The sequence below is a fragment of the Bactrocera dorsalis genome, chromosome 2 (assembly GCF_023373825.1).
Source record: "Bactrocera dorsalis isolate Fly_Bdor chromosome 2, ASM2337382v1, whole genome shotgun sequence".
In the NCBI taxonomy this organism is placed as follows: domain Eukaryota; kingdom Metazoa; phylum Arthropoda; class Insecta; order Diptera; family Tephritidae; genus Bactrocera; species Bactrocera dorsalis.
Window position 1 is genome coordinate 75517855 of NC_064304.1, and position 18477 is coordinate 75536331.

The 18477-nt window shown below is 40.7% G+C and overlaps 1 protein-coding gene across 7 annotated transcripts in view; it reads right to left on the minus strand.

Annotated features, from left to right (window-relative positions):
• LOC105226404 (dnaJ homolog subfamily C member 16) overlaps positions 1-18477 on the minus strand; it is a 623397-nt gene that overhangs the window by 405787 nt on the left and 199133 nt on the right. For 6 of the 7 annotated variants that reach the window (XM_049449948.1, XM_049449946.1, XM_049449951.1 and 3 more), the window contains one exon: positions 14818-15049. The exons of the other annotated variant lie outside the window; for it this stretch is intronic. In XM_049449948.1, the coding sequence (XP_049305905.1) occupies positions 14818-15049 (232 nt within the window). The remainder of the gene's footprint in view (positions 1-14817; positions 15050-18477) is intronic. 7 annotated transcript variants of the gene reach the window in all.

The window sequence follows — 18477 nt, forward strand, 5'->3', positions numbered from 1 at the left end:
ACGAAATAAAGAAAACACAATGGCAGGAAATATATAACACATTATTAGTTTTTCGCACAGACCTCTTTTCTGCCTTGTAGGATTTCGGCCGCCCTAATTAACCACGATGTCAAAATCGTGCTTGATGACTTTAACGCCAGGGTGGGCAAAGAAGGTATTTTTGGCACGATGGTCGGTAAATTCAGCCTCCACGAGGAAACATCCCCAAATGGATTGAGGCTGATCGACTTCGCCCGGACTCGAAATATGGTTATCTGTAGTACTAGATAGAAAAGCCACCAACCAGATCGATCACGTTGTGATAGACGGAAGACACGTTTCCAGTGTTCTAACATCCACTCGGACCACTATCTTGTTGCAGCCAAGATTCGCACCAGCACGCACGAAAACGAACGTCAACAAACACAAGAAAGGTTCGACGTCGAGAAGCTGCAAACACAACAGACAGCCGAACAATTTTCTACTCGGCTTGTACTCCTACTCTCTGAGAGCACTCGTCAACATTTCGGTATAAGGGAACTGTGGGACGGCATTTCAAACTCCTTACGTACAGCTGCAACCGAAACCATTGGTTTTCGGAAAGTGCAAAAGCTGGTACGACGAGGAGTGCCGTGTCGCAGCGGAGAGAAAACAGGCTGCCTACCTCGCAACGTTACGATCGACCACAACACGTGCGGGATGGGATAGATACCGAGAGTTGAAGAGGGAAGCGAGACGCATTTGTAGACAGAAAAAGAAAGATGCCGCAACGCGTAAGTACGAAGAGCTTGATAAGCTGGCCGACAGGGGTAATGCTCGAAAATTCTACGAAAAGATGCAGCGACTTACAGAAGGTTTCAAGATTGGAGCATACCCTTGTAGAACCCACAAAGGTGATCTAGTCATCGATGCCCAGAGCATACTTAAATTATGGAGGGAACACTTCTCCAGCCTGCTGAATGGCAGTGAACGCACAACACCAGAAGAAGACGAATACGATTCCCCACCCGATAACGATGGAGCAGACGTTCCATTGCCCGACCAAGAAGAAGTTCGAATAGCAATTACCCACCTGAAGAACAACAAAGCGGCGGGGGCCGATGGATTGCCAGCCGAGCTATTCAAACACGGCGGCAAAGAACTGATAAAGAGCATGCCTCAGCTTCTTTGTAAAATATATTCGGACGAAAGCTTGCCCAACGATTGGAATTTAAGTGTGCTATGCTCAATCACATGCAAACCACAATCTGCACCAACCATGGGGTAAGCCTCCTCAACATCGCATATAAGGTTCTATCGAGCGAAAGATTAAAGCCCACCGTCAGTAAACTGATTAGACCTTATCAGTGTGGCACTAGACCTGGCAAATCAACAACCGACCAGATATTCACCATGCGACAAATCTTGGAAAAGACCCGTGAAAGGAGAATCGACGCATACCACCTCTTCGTCGATTTCAAAGCTGCTTTCGACAGCACGAAAGAGTGCTGCCTTTATGCCGCGATGTCTGAATTTGGTATCCCCGCAAAACTAATACGGCTGTGTTGAGCAGCACCAAAAGCTCCGTCAGGATAGAGAAGGACCTCTCCGATCCGTTCGATACCTAACGATGTTTCAAACAAGGCGACTCCCTATCGTGCGACTTCTTCAATCTGCTGCTGGAGAAAATAATTCGAGCTGCAGAACTTAATCGAGCAGGTACAATCTTTTATAAGAGTGTACAGCCGCAACACCCGCGCCGTTAGTTCTGCTTTTTCCAGACTGGACAAGCAAGTAAAACAAATGGGTCGACGAACAAAAACCAAACTCTATAAGTCACTCATAATTCCCGTCCTGCTTTATGGTGCAGAGGCTTGGACGATGACAACAGCTGATGAGTCGACGTTGAGAGCTTTCGAGAGAAAAGTTCTGCAAAAGATTTATGGTCCTTTGGGTATTGGGTACGGCGAATATCACATTCGATGGAACGATGAGCTGTATGAGATATATGACGAGATTGACATAGTTGAGCGAATTAAAAAACAGCGGCTACTCTGGCTAGGTTATGTTGTCCGAATGGACGAAAAGACTCCAGCTCTGAAAGTATTCGACGCAGTACCCGCCGGGGGAAACAGAGGAAGACGAAGACCTCCACTCCGTTAGAAGGACCAGATGGAGAAGGACCTGGCTACGCTTGAAATATCCAATTGGCGCCACATAGCGAAAAGAAGAAACGACTGGCGCGCTGTTCTTAATTCAGCTATAATCACGTAAGCGGTGTCTACGCCAATTAAGAAGAAGAAGTAAGTAAAACTTTTCACTTTGAGTTTGTTAAATTTTAGTTATTTGCGTGCTATTTTTTATATAATTTTATAGCAATAAAATTGTGCTGCATTTGTAAAACGATGGTAAGTGATTCCAAAAAAAATTAGTAATCTGTCTATGGTGCTTCGAGCCGTTAAGAGAGGCACTATCGGCTTATAAAAATTCAAAAGCGCGGGGTCGATTTATTTCTTTATGTCTAAGAGAATATAAGTCTAGAAGCGGTTTCGAGCCAACTATTTTTACGTGAAGTTAAATTTTTCAGGATTATAAAAACTTCTTCGTCAGTTTGTGAGATATCCAAATGAAATTTAGTACATACCATAGCTGCATTTTGACATTATTTTGATCATTTGTCCGAATCAGTCTGACAGAAAAACTTCATCATGTAAGTTTGTATTAATTAAAAGCTAAAAGCACACAATTTTGCTGAATTATCCTCCAGTAAATACTCAATAATGACAGTAAAAATAAAGAAAATCGGACACTTATGCTACATAGGAGATATAATATTCATTCACTGTCTTCAAAATAGAAAAACTATTTATAGCGGCAAAATCGTTAAAAACGGTCTCACTGCAAGAAGAAGAAAGTGCTGCTTCATCAAGATAACACACTGTGTCAAAAATTAATGCATAAATGAAACAATGCGTTTCGAATTGCTTCCTCTTCCATCGTATTCTCTAGATCTGCACATCAGTGACTATTTCCTAATCTCAGACCTCAAAAGAATGCTCGATCTAAAAAAGGGGGAAATACTTTAAGGTGTAAAACCAATCATATAGAATTAAGTCAGCCGGATGTTCGAAAATCCCGGTATTAATTATATAGGGGATAGGCCAAGTTTTCGCTCAAGTTTATTTATTTTAGGCGAAAAGATACACTGTTATGAAAAAAACGCGCTCTCTTCTTTTCTTTGGGATAACTCACATATTGGCTGACATATGAATCACCACGAAGTACGAAAATCTTTATATTTAGGCTATTCGCGATAAGGTGGTTATCGGGTTATGTTGTTATGGGACTAAGTAAACAACAACAAAATGCGTTATGACAAAATAACCAAAGTTGACCAACCTAGAACCTTGTTTACAGATTATGTGGTTGTTTGCTTATTTCCAGTGTTAGAAAGTCGTTGGAATTTTACTAAATGGCAGCACAAAAAATAAATAAAACTAAGCGAATGGCATTTCCATTTAGATTTTCTTATTGGAAAATTTGCTATTAACAGCTGTTTTTTGTTTACAATCAGCAAATTATGCAAGATGTTTGCAAATTTTATACAAAGCATTTTTTGAATCCTTAAAATTCTGATTATTTAATAAGCAAATACCTTCAATAAAGTCCATTTCCTGAATAGCAGAACTTATTTTAAATTCCATTATTTTGCTTTTTAAACTTTGTTTAGGCATTTTATAAATTGGAATTTCATTGAACTAAAATTGTAAACAATGAACAGCTGTTTGTGTAAAAATAAGCAAATAACCATACAACATAGGGTGCTCACGGAGCATAGAGGTTATTTTTAATCTAATAATCACATAACCCGATAACCATCTTACCGTGAACAGCCTAATTATGTATTTGGGGTTAAGGGTTTGATTCAGCCCATTTGTGACATACAGATATACCATTATAAAAAAAGGATTATCCCTCAATTTCATTTATCACACATTAACCAGCATCAAAAGTCAACTATCGGTACCTGGGTTTAAACATTCGGTACCAAGGGGCTTGAAAGGTTTTTATTGGACTTAAACAATTTTTGACAATAAGGCAGCGCACATTAAAGACATTAGTCGTGCAAAATTTTATTATGTTATATTAATTGCTTCTTAATTTGTGTACTGGAAACAAATTGAATTTAAAATTGTGCTATATGGGAAATAGGCGTGTTTGTTGTCCGATTTCGTCCATTTCCAATGTGACATAAGAATGTAACAAAAATCCGAGATGTGGGATTTCACCAAAAATCTGCTAAACCCATCGTTCAATTTTCACACCAGCTTCCATAAAGCTCATTCATATCACATCGATGGTAAAATATAATGTCTGTGGCGTATTTAGTTATTGATTTATCGCGCTTTTAGCAGTTTTTGAAGGTACCGTATTATGGGGAGTGAGCGGGGTTATCCCCTGATTTAATCCATTTCCACACTGTCAGTAAAAGTTCTTATAGGATTTGTACTTAGTAAATTTGGTTGTTGTTGATTCAGTGGTTTAAGAAACATGTACATTAAACTTTAGAAGGCGGGGCCAAGCGCACTTTCTCAAAAATTTTTGGCGACAGGTACCCTTGCTACTGCGATCGTCTGTATCAAATTACAGCTTTATATTTTAATTTAGTGCATAGTTATGGCACTTTATATTGTTACAAAAGTAGTTAGTATTAAGTTGGATTTGTATTACTATATGCATCCCCGATTATGAACAATAGCTGTAGGTAGTTATATGGAATAGCATTTGTCTTGTTGTAGACATCTGGCGCCACGGCTGTCTGCTTGTCGAAACAATAGACATCTGGCGCCGCACTGTCTGCTTGTCTAGTTAAACAATTGCTGAGTCTGGCGCCGCGACTGTCTGCTTGCGTCTAGCGCCGTATAGCATTATGTTCTGATAATTTCCAGACGCAATATTCTAGCGGCTATATAAGCCGTGGCAGCGCCAACGTAATCGATCAGTGCTAAGAGTAAACTGCTATAGTGTAAACGAGTTGTGAAATAAAGAGTTGTTGAATTAAATTAAGCAGTGTTGATTTTATTTGTCAATCCAGAGATACGAACCTAACAAAGTAAACTAGCAAGAGTAAATTCGTAACAATTGGTGTCAGAAGTGGGATTGTCAAATAATCCAAATTCAAGATGGTTAAATTCGGAGAATTGAGAATTCAGCAATTAAAAAAAGAACTGGAGGAGCGTAATTTGCCGATAAGCGGGCAAAAGGCGGATCTGCAGGCACGATTACGTGAAGCAATGGAAGCGGATGGAATTAATGTGGACGAGTGGCCAGAAACTTCTACAAAGGTAGAAGAAAAAGTAGAAGAACAACGAACATCATCAAGTGCAGACACGAACATACTGTTAGTGGCTATTAAGCAAATAATAGCTGAAAATACATCACAAATAGCAGAAAATGCAGTGCAAACAGAAAATCGTCTGGCACAGCGAATAGCTGAAAATATATCACAAATAACAGAAAATGTAGTGCAAACAGAAAATCGTTTGGCACAGCAAATGACGCAAATAGCTGAAAATACATCACAGTTAGAGTCTCGCCTTACACAACAGATTACGGAAAATACTACACAACTACAAAAACAAGTGCAAGAGAAATTTTCAAAATTTGAAGACGAATTAAGCACGTTAAAAAATGGCGAAGAAAATTTAAAATCAGAAGTTCTGCAATTAAGTAATCGTGTGCGAGAACTGCAACTACATGGCCCTGCACCATCAACAAATAATCAAAGATTGAAGGCACCCACATTCGATGGAAGTATTCCATTTCAAATTTTCAAACTTCAGTTTGAAAAGACAGCGATGGCCAATAACTGGAATACAGCGGACAAAGTGGCGTCCTTGTTTGTATCATTGAAAGGACCTGCGGCAGAAATCCTTCAGACTATTCCAGACTGTGAACGGGACAACTATGAGGCATTGATGAGTGCGATAGAAAGACGATATGGCAGCGAGCACCGGAAACAAATATACCAGATCGAACTGCAAAATAGGGGTCAGAAGATGAACGAGTCATTGCAAGAGTTTGCAACTGAAATAGAACGACTGGCTCATTTGGCAAATGCAGATGCACCTGTGGATTACATTGAGAGGGTAAAAATTCAATGTTTCATAAATGGAATTCGTGATGTGGACACCAAACGCGCCACATATGCATTGCCAAAAAGAACGTTTGCTGAAACGGTTTCGCACGCCCTCACACAGGAAACAGCTTCCCTACTAAGTAAACCAGCACACAAAGTACAAAGGGTTGAAATGGAACAACCGGCGCTGATGGAGGAAATATTAAAGACTCTGAAGACAATTGCTGCACCGCGAGTAAATACAACAGGCAGATGTTTCAACTGTGGAAAAGCGGGTCACTTTGCCCGAAATTGCAATATAAAGGTAAACCCATCAAAACGGAAACAACCAACAGATAACGAGGACGGAGCATCCACATCTCACAAGTCGTTAAACTAAAACGGAACAGTTCAAAGGGGCGTGAGCTGGTTCCCACAACTATTTGCCCCGCCATCTCGATATCACAAATGGGTCGCCATGACAACAATCTTACTATCAACGGCATCGTAAATGGACGACTGTCAACGCTTACTTTGGATACTGGTGCCACACATTCAATTATCCGACCGGATGTGGTAAGAGGAACGGTTGAACCATTAGTCGGTTGCAAGCTTCGAACGGCCACCGGAGAGGAAGCAGCTGTCGCGGGAAAAGTGTTTTGCGAAGTGATGATTGGTACCCTGGAAGTTAATCACACCTTCATCGTAGCAGAAATCACGGACGAAATTATAATGGGAGTAGATTTCATGATTGATCACGGGGTTACTTTGGATTTAAACAAGCAAATGCTGTTTTGCCAGAACATGGAGATGCCTATAAACACCGGATATGTGACCAACGTTGAAAGTAAGAGGGTGATTGTTGATGATAATCAGAGTATTCCACCAAAATCTGAGGCGATTGTATGGGCTAAAGTGAATGGAGGAGGTGGGACTGAAGAGTTGTGGATTGTGGAACCAACAAAAATAGATACACCCATATTGGTAGGAAGAACGCTTGTGAAAACTAGAGAAGACGCCACCATTCCGGTCAGAGTAGTGAATGAATTCAACACGCCTATAAGTCTGAAGAAAGGAGCAGTAATTGGACAGTGCCAGAATATAAGTGCAATAGCACGATGCGAACGGTCACAACAGAAGCCTACTATTGAGCCACAGCAGATAAGTCCTACACTCCTAAATAATTTGCTGAACGAACTGCATGGAAATGAAAAATTAAAAGCAGAAAAACTAATAGAAAAATACGCATCCATATTTGCAAACGAAGGAAACAGAGGAAGAACCGGCATTGTCAAACATCGCATAAATACTGGAGACGCTAAACCAATCCGGCAAGCTCCGCGTAGGGTTCCACTAGCAAAACGTGAAGATGCTAACAAAATTATTGAAGACATGCACAAAAACGGTGTAATCGAACCTTCAATAAGTCCATGGAGCTCACCTATCGTCTTAGTTAAAAAGAAAGATGGTAGCACCCGTTTCTGCGTAGATTATAGGAAGTTGAATGATGTCACAAAGAAAGACAGTTATCCTCTACCGAGAATCGACGATACCTTAGACACCTTGTCTGGAGCAAAATGGTTTTCTACATTAGATCTACAAAGTGGATATTGGCAAGTCGAGATTGATGAACGTGACCGTGAAAAGACCACTTTCAGTATGGGCGACGGGTTATGGGAATTCTCTGTGATGCCATTTGGGTTATGTAATGCGCCTGCAACGTTCGAGCGACTGATGGAACATGTGTTAAAAGGACTCAACTGGAAGTCATGTTTGGTGTATCTTGATGACATTATCATCATGGGAAAAAGTTTTGATGATCATCTGAAAAATTTAGAGGAAGTCTTTCAGCGAATAGCATCAGCCGGATTACGCTTGAATCCCAAAAAGTGTTCATTATGGAAGAAGCAGGTCACATATCTCGGACATAAAGTGTCAACTGAGGGGATTCACACCGAGGAAGGAAAAATAAAAGCAGTCAAAGATTGGCCTCGACCCACCAACATACGTGAACTCCGCAGCTTCCTTGGCTTATGCACGTATTACCGCCGTTTTGTACCTGGATTTGCGAACGTGGCTAGAAGTTTACATGATTTAACAAAGAAGAATCGCCCGTTTGTATGGCAGTTGGAACAAGAAAAAGCGTTTGAGCAGCTGAAAGAACTACTTTGTTCAATAACGTAATGACAGGTGACGAGTCATGGATCTTTGAGTATGATCCAGATACAAAGAGGCAATATTCCGAGTGATCCCAACGCTTCCGCAGCTGCTCTACAGCCCAGATGTGGCACCTGGCTTGCTTTTTTTTGCCTGAAAAGGCCGATTAAAACCAAGAATTTTGAGACGACAGAGGGGATCCAAGCAGCATGCACCTCGGGTCTCAAGGCTATTCCAGAGAATGCCTTCCGTGGCGCCTTCAATGCTTGGAAATCGAGCTGACAAACCCTGTAAATATTATTTCGCGTGCACTTATACAAATTAGCAAACTTATACTCATATCAATAAATATGATTGAAAAATGAATTAAATGATCCAAGAAGTGTATACATAAAATGTGCATTTGTGATACATTTTTATTTTCTCTTTAATTTCTTCCATTTTTTTCGTTTCGTGGATTATTATCTGCTTCTAAAGAGTTGTTTTTACATATTTCTGCTAAATAGAAGCGCTAACGCGGTTATAATCGAGTTTACAATAGCGCACCATTCGTTTGTTCTTTTCGTTGCTTGGCGTCAATTGGAGATTCCAAGCGAAGCCCGGTCTTTCTACACTTGGGCTTTCAACGGAATGGAGGTCTTTCTCTTCCCCTGTTTTCCACGGCGGGTAGTGCGTGCAATACTTTCAGAGCTGGAGTGTTTTTGTCCATACGTACGACATGACATAGCCAACGAAGCACTGTTTGTTTTTATCCGCTGAACTATGTCAACGCCGTCGTATATCTCATACAGTTCATCGTTCCATCGAATGCATTCATTCCCCGTGACCAATGCGCAAAGGACCATAAATCTTCCACAGAACCTTTCCTTGGAAAACTCGTAACGTCGACTCATCTGATGTTGTTATCGTCCATGCCTCTGCACTATATTGCAAGACGGGAATAGTGAGTGACTTATAGAGTTTGGTCTTTGTTCGTCGGGAGAGGACTTTACTTCTCAATTGCCTACTCAATTCGAAATAGCACCTGTTGGCAAGAGATATTCTGCTTGGATTTCGAGGCTGACGTTGTTGTTGGTGGTGATGCTGATTCCAAGATAGACGAAATTATCTACGACTTCAAAGTTATGACCATCAACAGTGTCGTGGGAGACAAGTCCCGTGTGAAATGACTGTTTGTTTGAAGACACGAGATATTTTGTCTTGCTCTCGTCCACTGCTAGACCCATTTGCTTTGCTTCCTTATCCAGTCTGGAGAAAGCAGAACTGACGGCGCGATTATGGAGGCCAATGATATCAATATTATCGGCATATGCCAGCAATTACACACTCTTATCGAAAATTGTATTATGTTCTCCTACAGCAGATTGACGATTCTGACGGATTTTTGGTATTGCTGAACGTCAGTTTACACAGCCGTATTAGTTTTGTGGGAATACTAAATTCAGACATAGCGACATAAAGGCAGTTCATTTTCGTGTTGCCTAAAGGAGCTTTAAAATCGACGAAGTGGTGGTGTGTCTCAATCCTCTTATCACGGGTCTTTTCCAAGATTTGGAGCATGGAGAATATCAGGTCAGTTGTTGATTTTCCAGGTCTAAAGTCGCATTTAAATTACAATTGTCGACCATGCTTTCGTGCGCCCATATCCTACAAAGAAGCTGGCGCAGGCTCCTTACTAGTACTTCGCCGCCATATTTGAGTGGCTCTATCAGCATTCCATCGGCCCTCGCCGCTTTGTTGTTCTTCAGACGTGTAATTGCTATTTGAACTTCACTAGATCAGCCTGGAGGTTTTACAAGAGTATGCTCCGGTATTGAAACCTTCTGTTACTCGCCACAATTTTCGACCCTTACACCTTTCTGCCAGCTTTTTAAGCTCTTGCAAATACGTATTACTTCTCTCTTCAACTCCCGGAATCTATCCCATCGCACACGTGTAGTGGTCGATTGTAGCGCCTTAAGGAGAACAGTCTATTTTCTCTCTCTGTTCTTTTGTTTTTTTTTCCGAAAACCATTGATTTCGTTTGCAGCTGTACCCATGGTTCTTGAAATGTCCTCCCATAGTACCCTTATAGCGAGTTACTGATAAGTGCTCTCAGAGGAAAGGAGTGGTCAAGTAGAAAAATGTTCGGCTTTCTGTTGTGATTGCAGATTGCCGACGTCGAACCTTCTTTGTGTTTTTTTAACGTGCGTTTTTTGGTGCAGAGAGGCGCGTGCGTATCTTGGCTGCAACATAATAAAAAATTTCTTTGCCCACTCTGGTGTTAAAGTCCCATTTTGGTCTTATCGCCCTTCTCCTCTGGCGGGTGGTGGGCGAAAATCAGCGATATTTCGAAATTCGCTTTGATGAAGATTATGGCTAGACGTTCATCCACCGGGGTGAATGCCAAGGCTGAGCGACGAAGTATCTCTCCCACCACGAATACCACACCGAATTTTCGTTCCTTTATATGGCCACTGTAGTAAATGTCACAAAGACCTACTCATCTCTTGTCCCGCCCATCGCACTTCTAGGACGGCGGTAATGTCAGTTTTCACTTTAACGAGAACATCAACCAGGTCAGCGGCACCTCCCCAATTAAGGGACCGGACATTCCAGGTACATGGCCTCAAGTCGTGATCTTTATTGCGTTAATCATGGTTGTCATCAAAAGGGGGGTCTTTCGTCTTAGGCTGTTGTGTTTTTTTAAATGGAGGCCTTTTTGACGTGACGGGTCCCAATCCCAACGGAAAGCCCTAGGGAAAGATGATTCTCCTTCTCATTTTAGTTTGCCTGAACGGCGTTTTTTGGCCACCCAGAAGATACTTGGTCTAAGACCGAAAGTCATGAGCTGCTTGAACCATATGTAAAAGAATCGTTTCTGGCCACTCCCAAGTGAATGGCACTCAGAGAACTTTCCGCACTTGCGTGAACTTTTACACATGATTCCTTCCACATTGGTGAAATCCCTTCTTGAAGTTTTTCAGCTCTGTTAGCCGTCCAATCGAGCATCATACAAAATTCAATTTAATCGTTCTCATTGTTTTATGCTCTCTACATGATCAGCTGAGTTGACGTAATTGTGTTTTGGTAACAGTTGTTTGATTTGTCTAATGCTTTATTTAGGCTGGGCCCACACCGGATTAGTCAAAAACGTCTTTGACTAATAAAACACAAAAACATCTTCTGCTATAACCCACACCAAGCGAAGCACAATGCGACATTTTGTCTTTTTGTCTCGCTTGGCGTGCATTGAAATAAAACGAAAAAAGAATAAAAGAAATCAGTTCTTGCAAAGATTCGAATTTTTCATACAGAAATTCTGTTGTCGCCTAATAAAGTAGAAACTATTATATTAGCTGCTTGTGCTTTACATAATAAGATTCGGGAACGAGAACATTTGCTTCATGAAATATATAATGAACTCGATGCTATGGAATATATAGTCCAAGAGGCTACAAATGAAAATATTGAAAATCAAATGGTTCGCGTTACATATGTACATACGTGACCAGTTTCTATGATATTTTAACTCTACCACTGGATCAGTTTCTTGGCAAAATAAGTACGCTATCTAATTTTGTATTGTATATCTACAATTGATTTTCACTATATTTTTAAATACTTATCAACAGTACGTATGTACCAGAGTCCTGCACGAGTAATTAAAAAAGTAACATGTTAGCAAGCGGCGATGCCGATGCGGCGAGTACACGCTACGTAACGGTACTTTGGCATCGTGGGCATCGGCATCGAGGGTATCGGCATCGCGGGCATCGCCGATTACTAACATGTTACCAGTGGTCGGCATTTCTTAGAACAATTGTGGAAACTAACTTCACACGTACGCTTACGCTCTATCGCAGAGCCGCTCAAAATTTTTCATGCCTATACTCGGAGTACAGGCAAGCAAATGCAGTCGAAGCATGTACGCTATGACGCTAATTCTGCCAGCGTCAAAAATACACTCGAAATACAGGAATTCAGTTTCGAATAAGCATATAGAGGACTTAATGAGAATCAAAACTTACGATCTTGAAGTCTATATGGAAAAAATCATGGAAAGTTAAAAAAATTAACTTAAAATTATTGTTGTTCTTAATTGCTTTTTTAATCAAAAACCATAATTTTTTATTTTTTTCTAAATTTTTAATAACAAAATAACCAAGTAGCACGATTTCACTCAGTGTACTAAGCAAGCGCGCGCACACAATCATACGCTAGCAGATATCAAATGTGTGATTGTAGTACTAAACACATAACGACGACCAGACGACAAACGACAAACGAGAGTACGAAAGTGAAATGAAAACAAAACAACGCATGTACACAAAACAACGCAGCTGTCCATTTTGCATGTACACAATTTCGTTGTGGCCATACTAATACCTTACACTTCAATGAAATTTTAATATTTTGTTCAAAGTTAAATTTTTTATGCAAAAAATAAGTAAATAGGTATATATTTTTGTTTTAAATTATCAATTGTTATTACAAATGATAAAATAGAGCTATTTTATGCTTTTATTTGAAAAATAACGTCAAGTTTGTAAGAGCTGTGAATAATTTTACATTTTACATATTAGTGGCATCACCACTCTTCCTCATCTCTCTTCTTCATTCTACTGTCGTTGGCAAATAGGAATTAGCGAGAATGACAACTGTCGGCCTACAGTCATGTTTTCGTGTCGTTGTCAAAATAAGTGTCCATAAGAACGTGTGTAATATTTGACAGATGTCGTTTGTCGACCTGTCGTCGTTATGTGTTTACAGCTTGTATGCGTTGGTAAATAAAGCTGTAAACACATAACGACGACAGGTCGACAAACGACATCTGTCAAATATTACACACGTTCTTATGGACACTTATTTTGACAACGACACGAAAACACGACTGTAGGCCGACAGTTGTCATTCTCGCTAATTCCTATTTGCCAACGACAGTAGAACGACAGTAGAATGAAGAAGAGAGATGAGGAAGAGTGGTGATGCCACTAATATGTAAAATGTAAAATTATTCACAGCTCTTACAAACTTGACGTTATTTTACAAATAAAAGCATAAAATAGCTCTATTTTATCATGTGTAATAACAATTGATAATTTAAAACAAAAATATATACCTATTTACTTATTTTTTGCATAAAAAATTTAACTTTGAACAAAATATTAAAATTTCATTGAAGTGTAAGGTATTAGTATGGCCACAACGAAATTGTGTACTTGCAAAATGGACAGCTGCGTTGTTTTGTGTACATGCGTTGTTTTGTTTTCATTTCACTTTCGTACTCTCGTTTGTCGTTTGTCGTCTGGTCGTCGTTATGTGTTTAGTACTTCAATTGCGCATTATTTTGAGCGGCTCTGCTCTATCGTTCAGTCGTTGTCGAGCCAGCAACGAATTAACATCATGTAAGACTATAGCGTTTCATTTGCCATTGACGATACCAGATAGTAATCGTACGATGCCACGATGCCGCGATGCCGATGCGCAATGTTACCTTCGCATCGTGGTAATCGTCAGAAGTGTTACTTAGTAACGTAATCGTACAATGCCTACCTTAATCGTGCAGGCCTCTGGTATGTACATATATACAAATGGTATAAATAACATAAACTAAACTTACCATCACTATTCATTTCTGTAGATATTTCGTCCCATAGTTTTTCTGTTATTAACTTATTTGTGTGGTCTATATTTTTATAATTATATATTGGGCTTCTTGCCTCGATCAAAAACACCAATTTCTCCCCATCAATGTTCACAAAGAATTTATATGCGCAATTTTGACTATGAAAACCAACGGTTCAGCTATAAGCAACGAAACGTGTTTTTCTGTCGTGTCTTGTTCATTTCATTCGGTTTCATTCGGTGTGGGTTGCGTCGTAGCTCAGCATGTGTTGATCGGCAACAAAGACGCTTTTGTCGCATTTTGTGTGCGTTGGCGTATGCAAATACATAAGAAGTTCGACAACAGCTCTTCAAAGAAGTCAAAGCACGAACATGCGTTTTCGCTTCGTCTTGTTCGGTGTGGGTGGTCACATATGAAGCTATAGGCAGTTGCGCATGAGACAAGAAAAACTGTTTTGACTAACCCGGTGTGGGTTCAGCCGTAGTCACCGAAGAGTCGCTCTTCCGTACTCACAGGAAGGTTCAATTTGCAATCCTGCGTTTAAGAGAGTTAACTTATTTCTACCGTAGAAGCTGAGCCGAGCTTTCATTTGCATTAAAACAGCAACATTACTCAAATAGAACAACAAAAACTATGTTGTCACTACGGAAGAGCGTCGATGATAAAAAAATTGTGAAAAGGATATTATCAGGTAAGAAATTATTTAAGAAATGTTCTTTAAAGGAGTTTTGTTGAAACATGTCACGTTTTTGACATTTGTCAAAACCTTTGTCCTTATTTTTTCGAAACAAAACCGACATTATAAATGCATATATTTGCTATTTTTTCATGTTTCATAATTTTTGTAATGTAAAATGGAAGTGAAAAAATAAACCAGAGGAAATCTTATTACTCATTAATTGTGAACGCAAAATTGATCTTATATCTAGTGCAACAAAACCACTATAGATCAGTGTAATGTATTATTGATACTTACAAGTAGAGTTGCTTCCATTGAAGTGTCCCTTTTGTTTTAAGTTTTCTTCTTCAACCCGAACAAAATAAACCATAACATAGCCCACAGCAAACATAAATATAATAGTTCCCAGCAGAGACAACAACGCTAATACATGTTCCTTCTCCAAGTTGTCATTCAAATATTCACTTATATACTCGACCTTGGATAACCATCTGTTGATTAAGCTTTGTGCATGTTCGTCAAAGAGATTCTGAAAGAATTTTTTTTAAATATAGAACTATATTTACACCTCTTTTATACAATTTAAACATTTATTTTAAAATTAGCTAAAATTAATAATTTTAAATTTGTAAACTGGCGGTTTTATTTTTCATTCGGACTAATGAAAAATGTTAAATACAAATATTAGACCAATATTGCAGCAGGTTCTCGAGTCCGTATTTCTAAAGTTTGCAAGGCTACATTTGAAGTTCTCAAAGCTGCAGTCCTTTTTTACATCGACTTTCGATCCACCTACATCGACGACCTTTCGTGCGAGTTGAGGAACGTTTTGTTATTACATTATCTCAACAACCATTCGTAGGATGCTTTTTATATTTCAGTATTTGCCAACCCTAGTGTTTCAATCTGGCAACTCGCAACTTTAAAGTAAAGTTTGACATTTTTAACTCAGAACGGTTTGACATACTACCGTTATTTGTGTTGTTCACAAAAGGGTGAGATATTAATCTCAGACAAAAAATGAAATCGCGAACATTTTCATGCGATTATTTTTTGAAACTTTCGACGGGGGTTAACTCACCAACAGTTAATCGATCAACTTTTTAACGCAGAACGGGATGGTCCTTCTAAATCAGTTGCTGTGCGCACACTTTTTTTATTGGCATTGTTGTAACTTTTTAACATAAAATATACTAACGAACAATTTCATGTAATGGTCTAGAGCGAGGCAACAAATCCCTCTGTTTACATATTTTTTTGTTAAGATTTCAATCTGGTCATCCCACGTTTCCAATTGTTAAACGTCAAAACCTTCTGAAATTTGACAGCAGATCGAGTTCAGGAGGTTTTGAGGTTTAGCAATTGCTCTCTCACTTCCAATAAGGGATGAATTGGACATCTCTTTATCTTTGGTTGTGAGTATGCGCATATGATTGGCACAATTTGCATTGTGGTATGAGTTTCGACTGCTTTACAGCCTCAATGACAACAACTGATGCAATATGGATTTTAGTTTGTTTACTGCATTTATAGCTTTGAATCTCCTTTTATAAAGGCCTGATATAATAGCCTCTGGATCGTTTGAATGGAGGATAGAGTCATGTGTAAAAGTTCACGCAAGTGAGGAAAGTTCTCTGATCGTCATTCACTTGGGAGTGGCCAGAAACGATTCTTTTACATATGGCTCAAGCAGCTCACGACTTCCGGTCTTTGGCCAAGTATCCTCTGGGTAGCCTAAGAACATCCGTTTGAAGGCGAGCTAAAATGAGAAGGCGAAACATCCCCTGCATAGAATTGTGCGCTGGGTTTGGGACCCGAAAAAAACACCCTCAATGAAAAATTACACACAACCTCGGAAGAGAAATCCCCCTTCTGATGACGACCATGGCAAACGAATTGAGGGCACGCACCTTGAATGTCCGGTCCCTTAATTGGCAAGGTGCCGCTGCCCAGCTGGTTGAAGTCCTCGTAAAAATAAAGGCTAACATCACCGCCATCCAAGAAATGTGATGGGCGGGATAAGGACTGAGACAAGTAGGTCCTTGTAGCACCTATGAGAACTGTCCCCGCCACGATGTCAAAATCGGGCTTGGCGACTTTAACGCCAGGGTGGGTAAAGAAGGTATATTTGGCTCTACGGGCGGTAAATTCAGCTTCCACGACGAAACATCCCCAAATGGGTCGAGGCTGATCGACTTCGCCGGGCCCGAAATATGGTTATCTGTAGTACTAGATTCCAACACAAGAAAATACATCAAGCTACCTGGCTGTCTGCGGATCGAAAAGCCACCAACCAGATCGATCATGTTGTGATAGACGGCAGACACGTCTCCAGTGCTCTAGACGTGCGTACGCTTCGAGGTCCGAACATCGACTCGGACCACTATCTTGTTGCAGCCAAGATTCACACCCGCACGCACGAAAACGCACGTCAACAAACACAAGGAAGGTTCGACGTCGAGAAGCTGCAATCACAACAGATAGCCGAACGATTTTCTACTCGGCTCGCACTCCTGCTATCTGAGAGCACTCGTCAACAACACGGTGTAAGGAAACTGTGGGACGGCATTTCAAACTCCTTACGTACAGCTGCAACCGAAACCATTGGTTTTCGGAAAGTGGAAAAGAACAGCTGGTACGACGAGGAGTGCCGTGTCTCAGCGGAGAGAAAACAGACTGGCTACCTCGCAACATTACGATCGACCACAACACGTGCGGGATGGGATAGATACCGAGAGTTGAAGAGGGAAGCGAGACGCATTTGCAGACAGAAAAAGAAAGAGGCCAAAACGCGTGCGTATGAAGAGTTTGATAAACTGTCCGACAGGGGTAATGCTCGAAAATTCTACGAAAATATGCGTGGCTTATAGAAGGTTTCAAGACCGGAGCATACTATTGTAGAACACCCAAAGGTGATCTAGTCACCGATGCCCAAAGCATACTTAAATTATGGAGGGAACACTTCTCCAGCCTGCTGAATGGCAGTGAAAGTACAACGCCAGAAGAAGGCGAATCCGATTCGCCAATCGATGACGATGGAGCAGACGTTCCATTGCCAGCCCATGAAGAAGTTCGAATAGCAATTACCCGCCTGAAGAACAACAAATCGGCGGGGGCCGATGGATTGCCGGCCGAGCTATTCAAACACGGGGGGCAAAGAACTGATAAGGAGCATGCATCAGCTTCTTTGTAAAATATGGTCGGACGAAATATGGTTGGAATTCAGGTGTGCTATGCCCAATCCATAAAAAGGAGACCCCACAATCTGCGCCAACTACCGTGGGATAAGCCTCCTCAACGTCGCGTATAAGGTTCGAGCGTATTGTGTGAAAGATTAAAGCCCACCGTCAACAAACTAATTGCCAGTCTTGGAAAAATCTTGGAAAAGACCCCTGAAAGGAGAATTGGCACACACCACCTCTTCGTCGATTTCAAAGCTGCTTTCGACAGCACGAAAAGGAGCTGCGACTTCTTCAATCTGAGCTGTATGAGAGATATGACGAAATTGACATAGTTCAGCGAATTAAAAGACAGTGGCTACGCTGGCTAAGTTGCGTGCGCGCATCGACTGGATTCGGTAGAGGACGTTCCTAGCTTACGAACGAGCCAGTTGTCTTCGAGCACTTGTAGAGTCAGGACAAACATTTTCGCGCGACGTGTTTCTGTGAGTGGTGCAAGCCGAAAATGCAGGCGTTCGTTAGAGCAGACGTACGCGATTAAATTCTGTGTGAAACTCGATCAATCTGCGACAGAGACGCTTGATATGATCAAGCAGACTTATCCAAGAACAAGTGGTGTGTTTCAGTGACAACAGGCCCTTTTAGAGGTCGCTGATGATGACCGTTCTGGGAGGCCTGCGACTCCGACCAACACCGACAATGTGACTCGTGTGCGCAAAGTTCAGTAGATACTGTAATAAACCTTTGCTATGTTTAACTCAACTCCAAAAAATCTTTG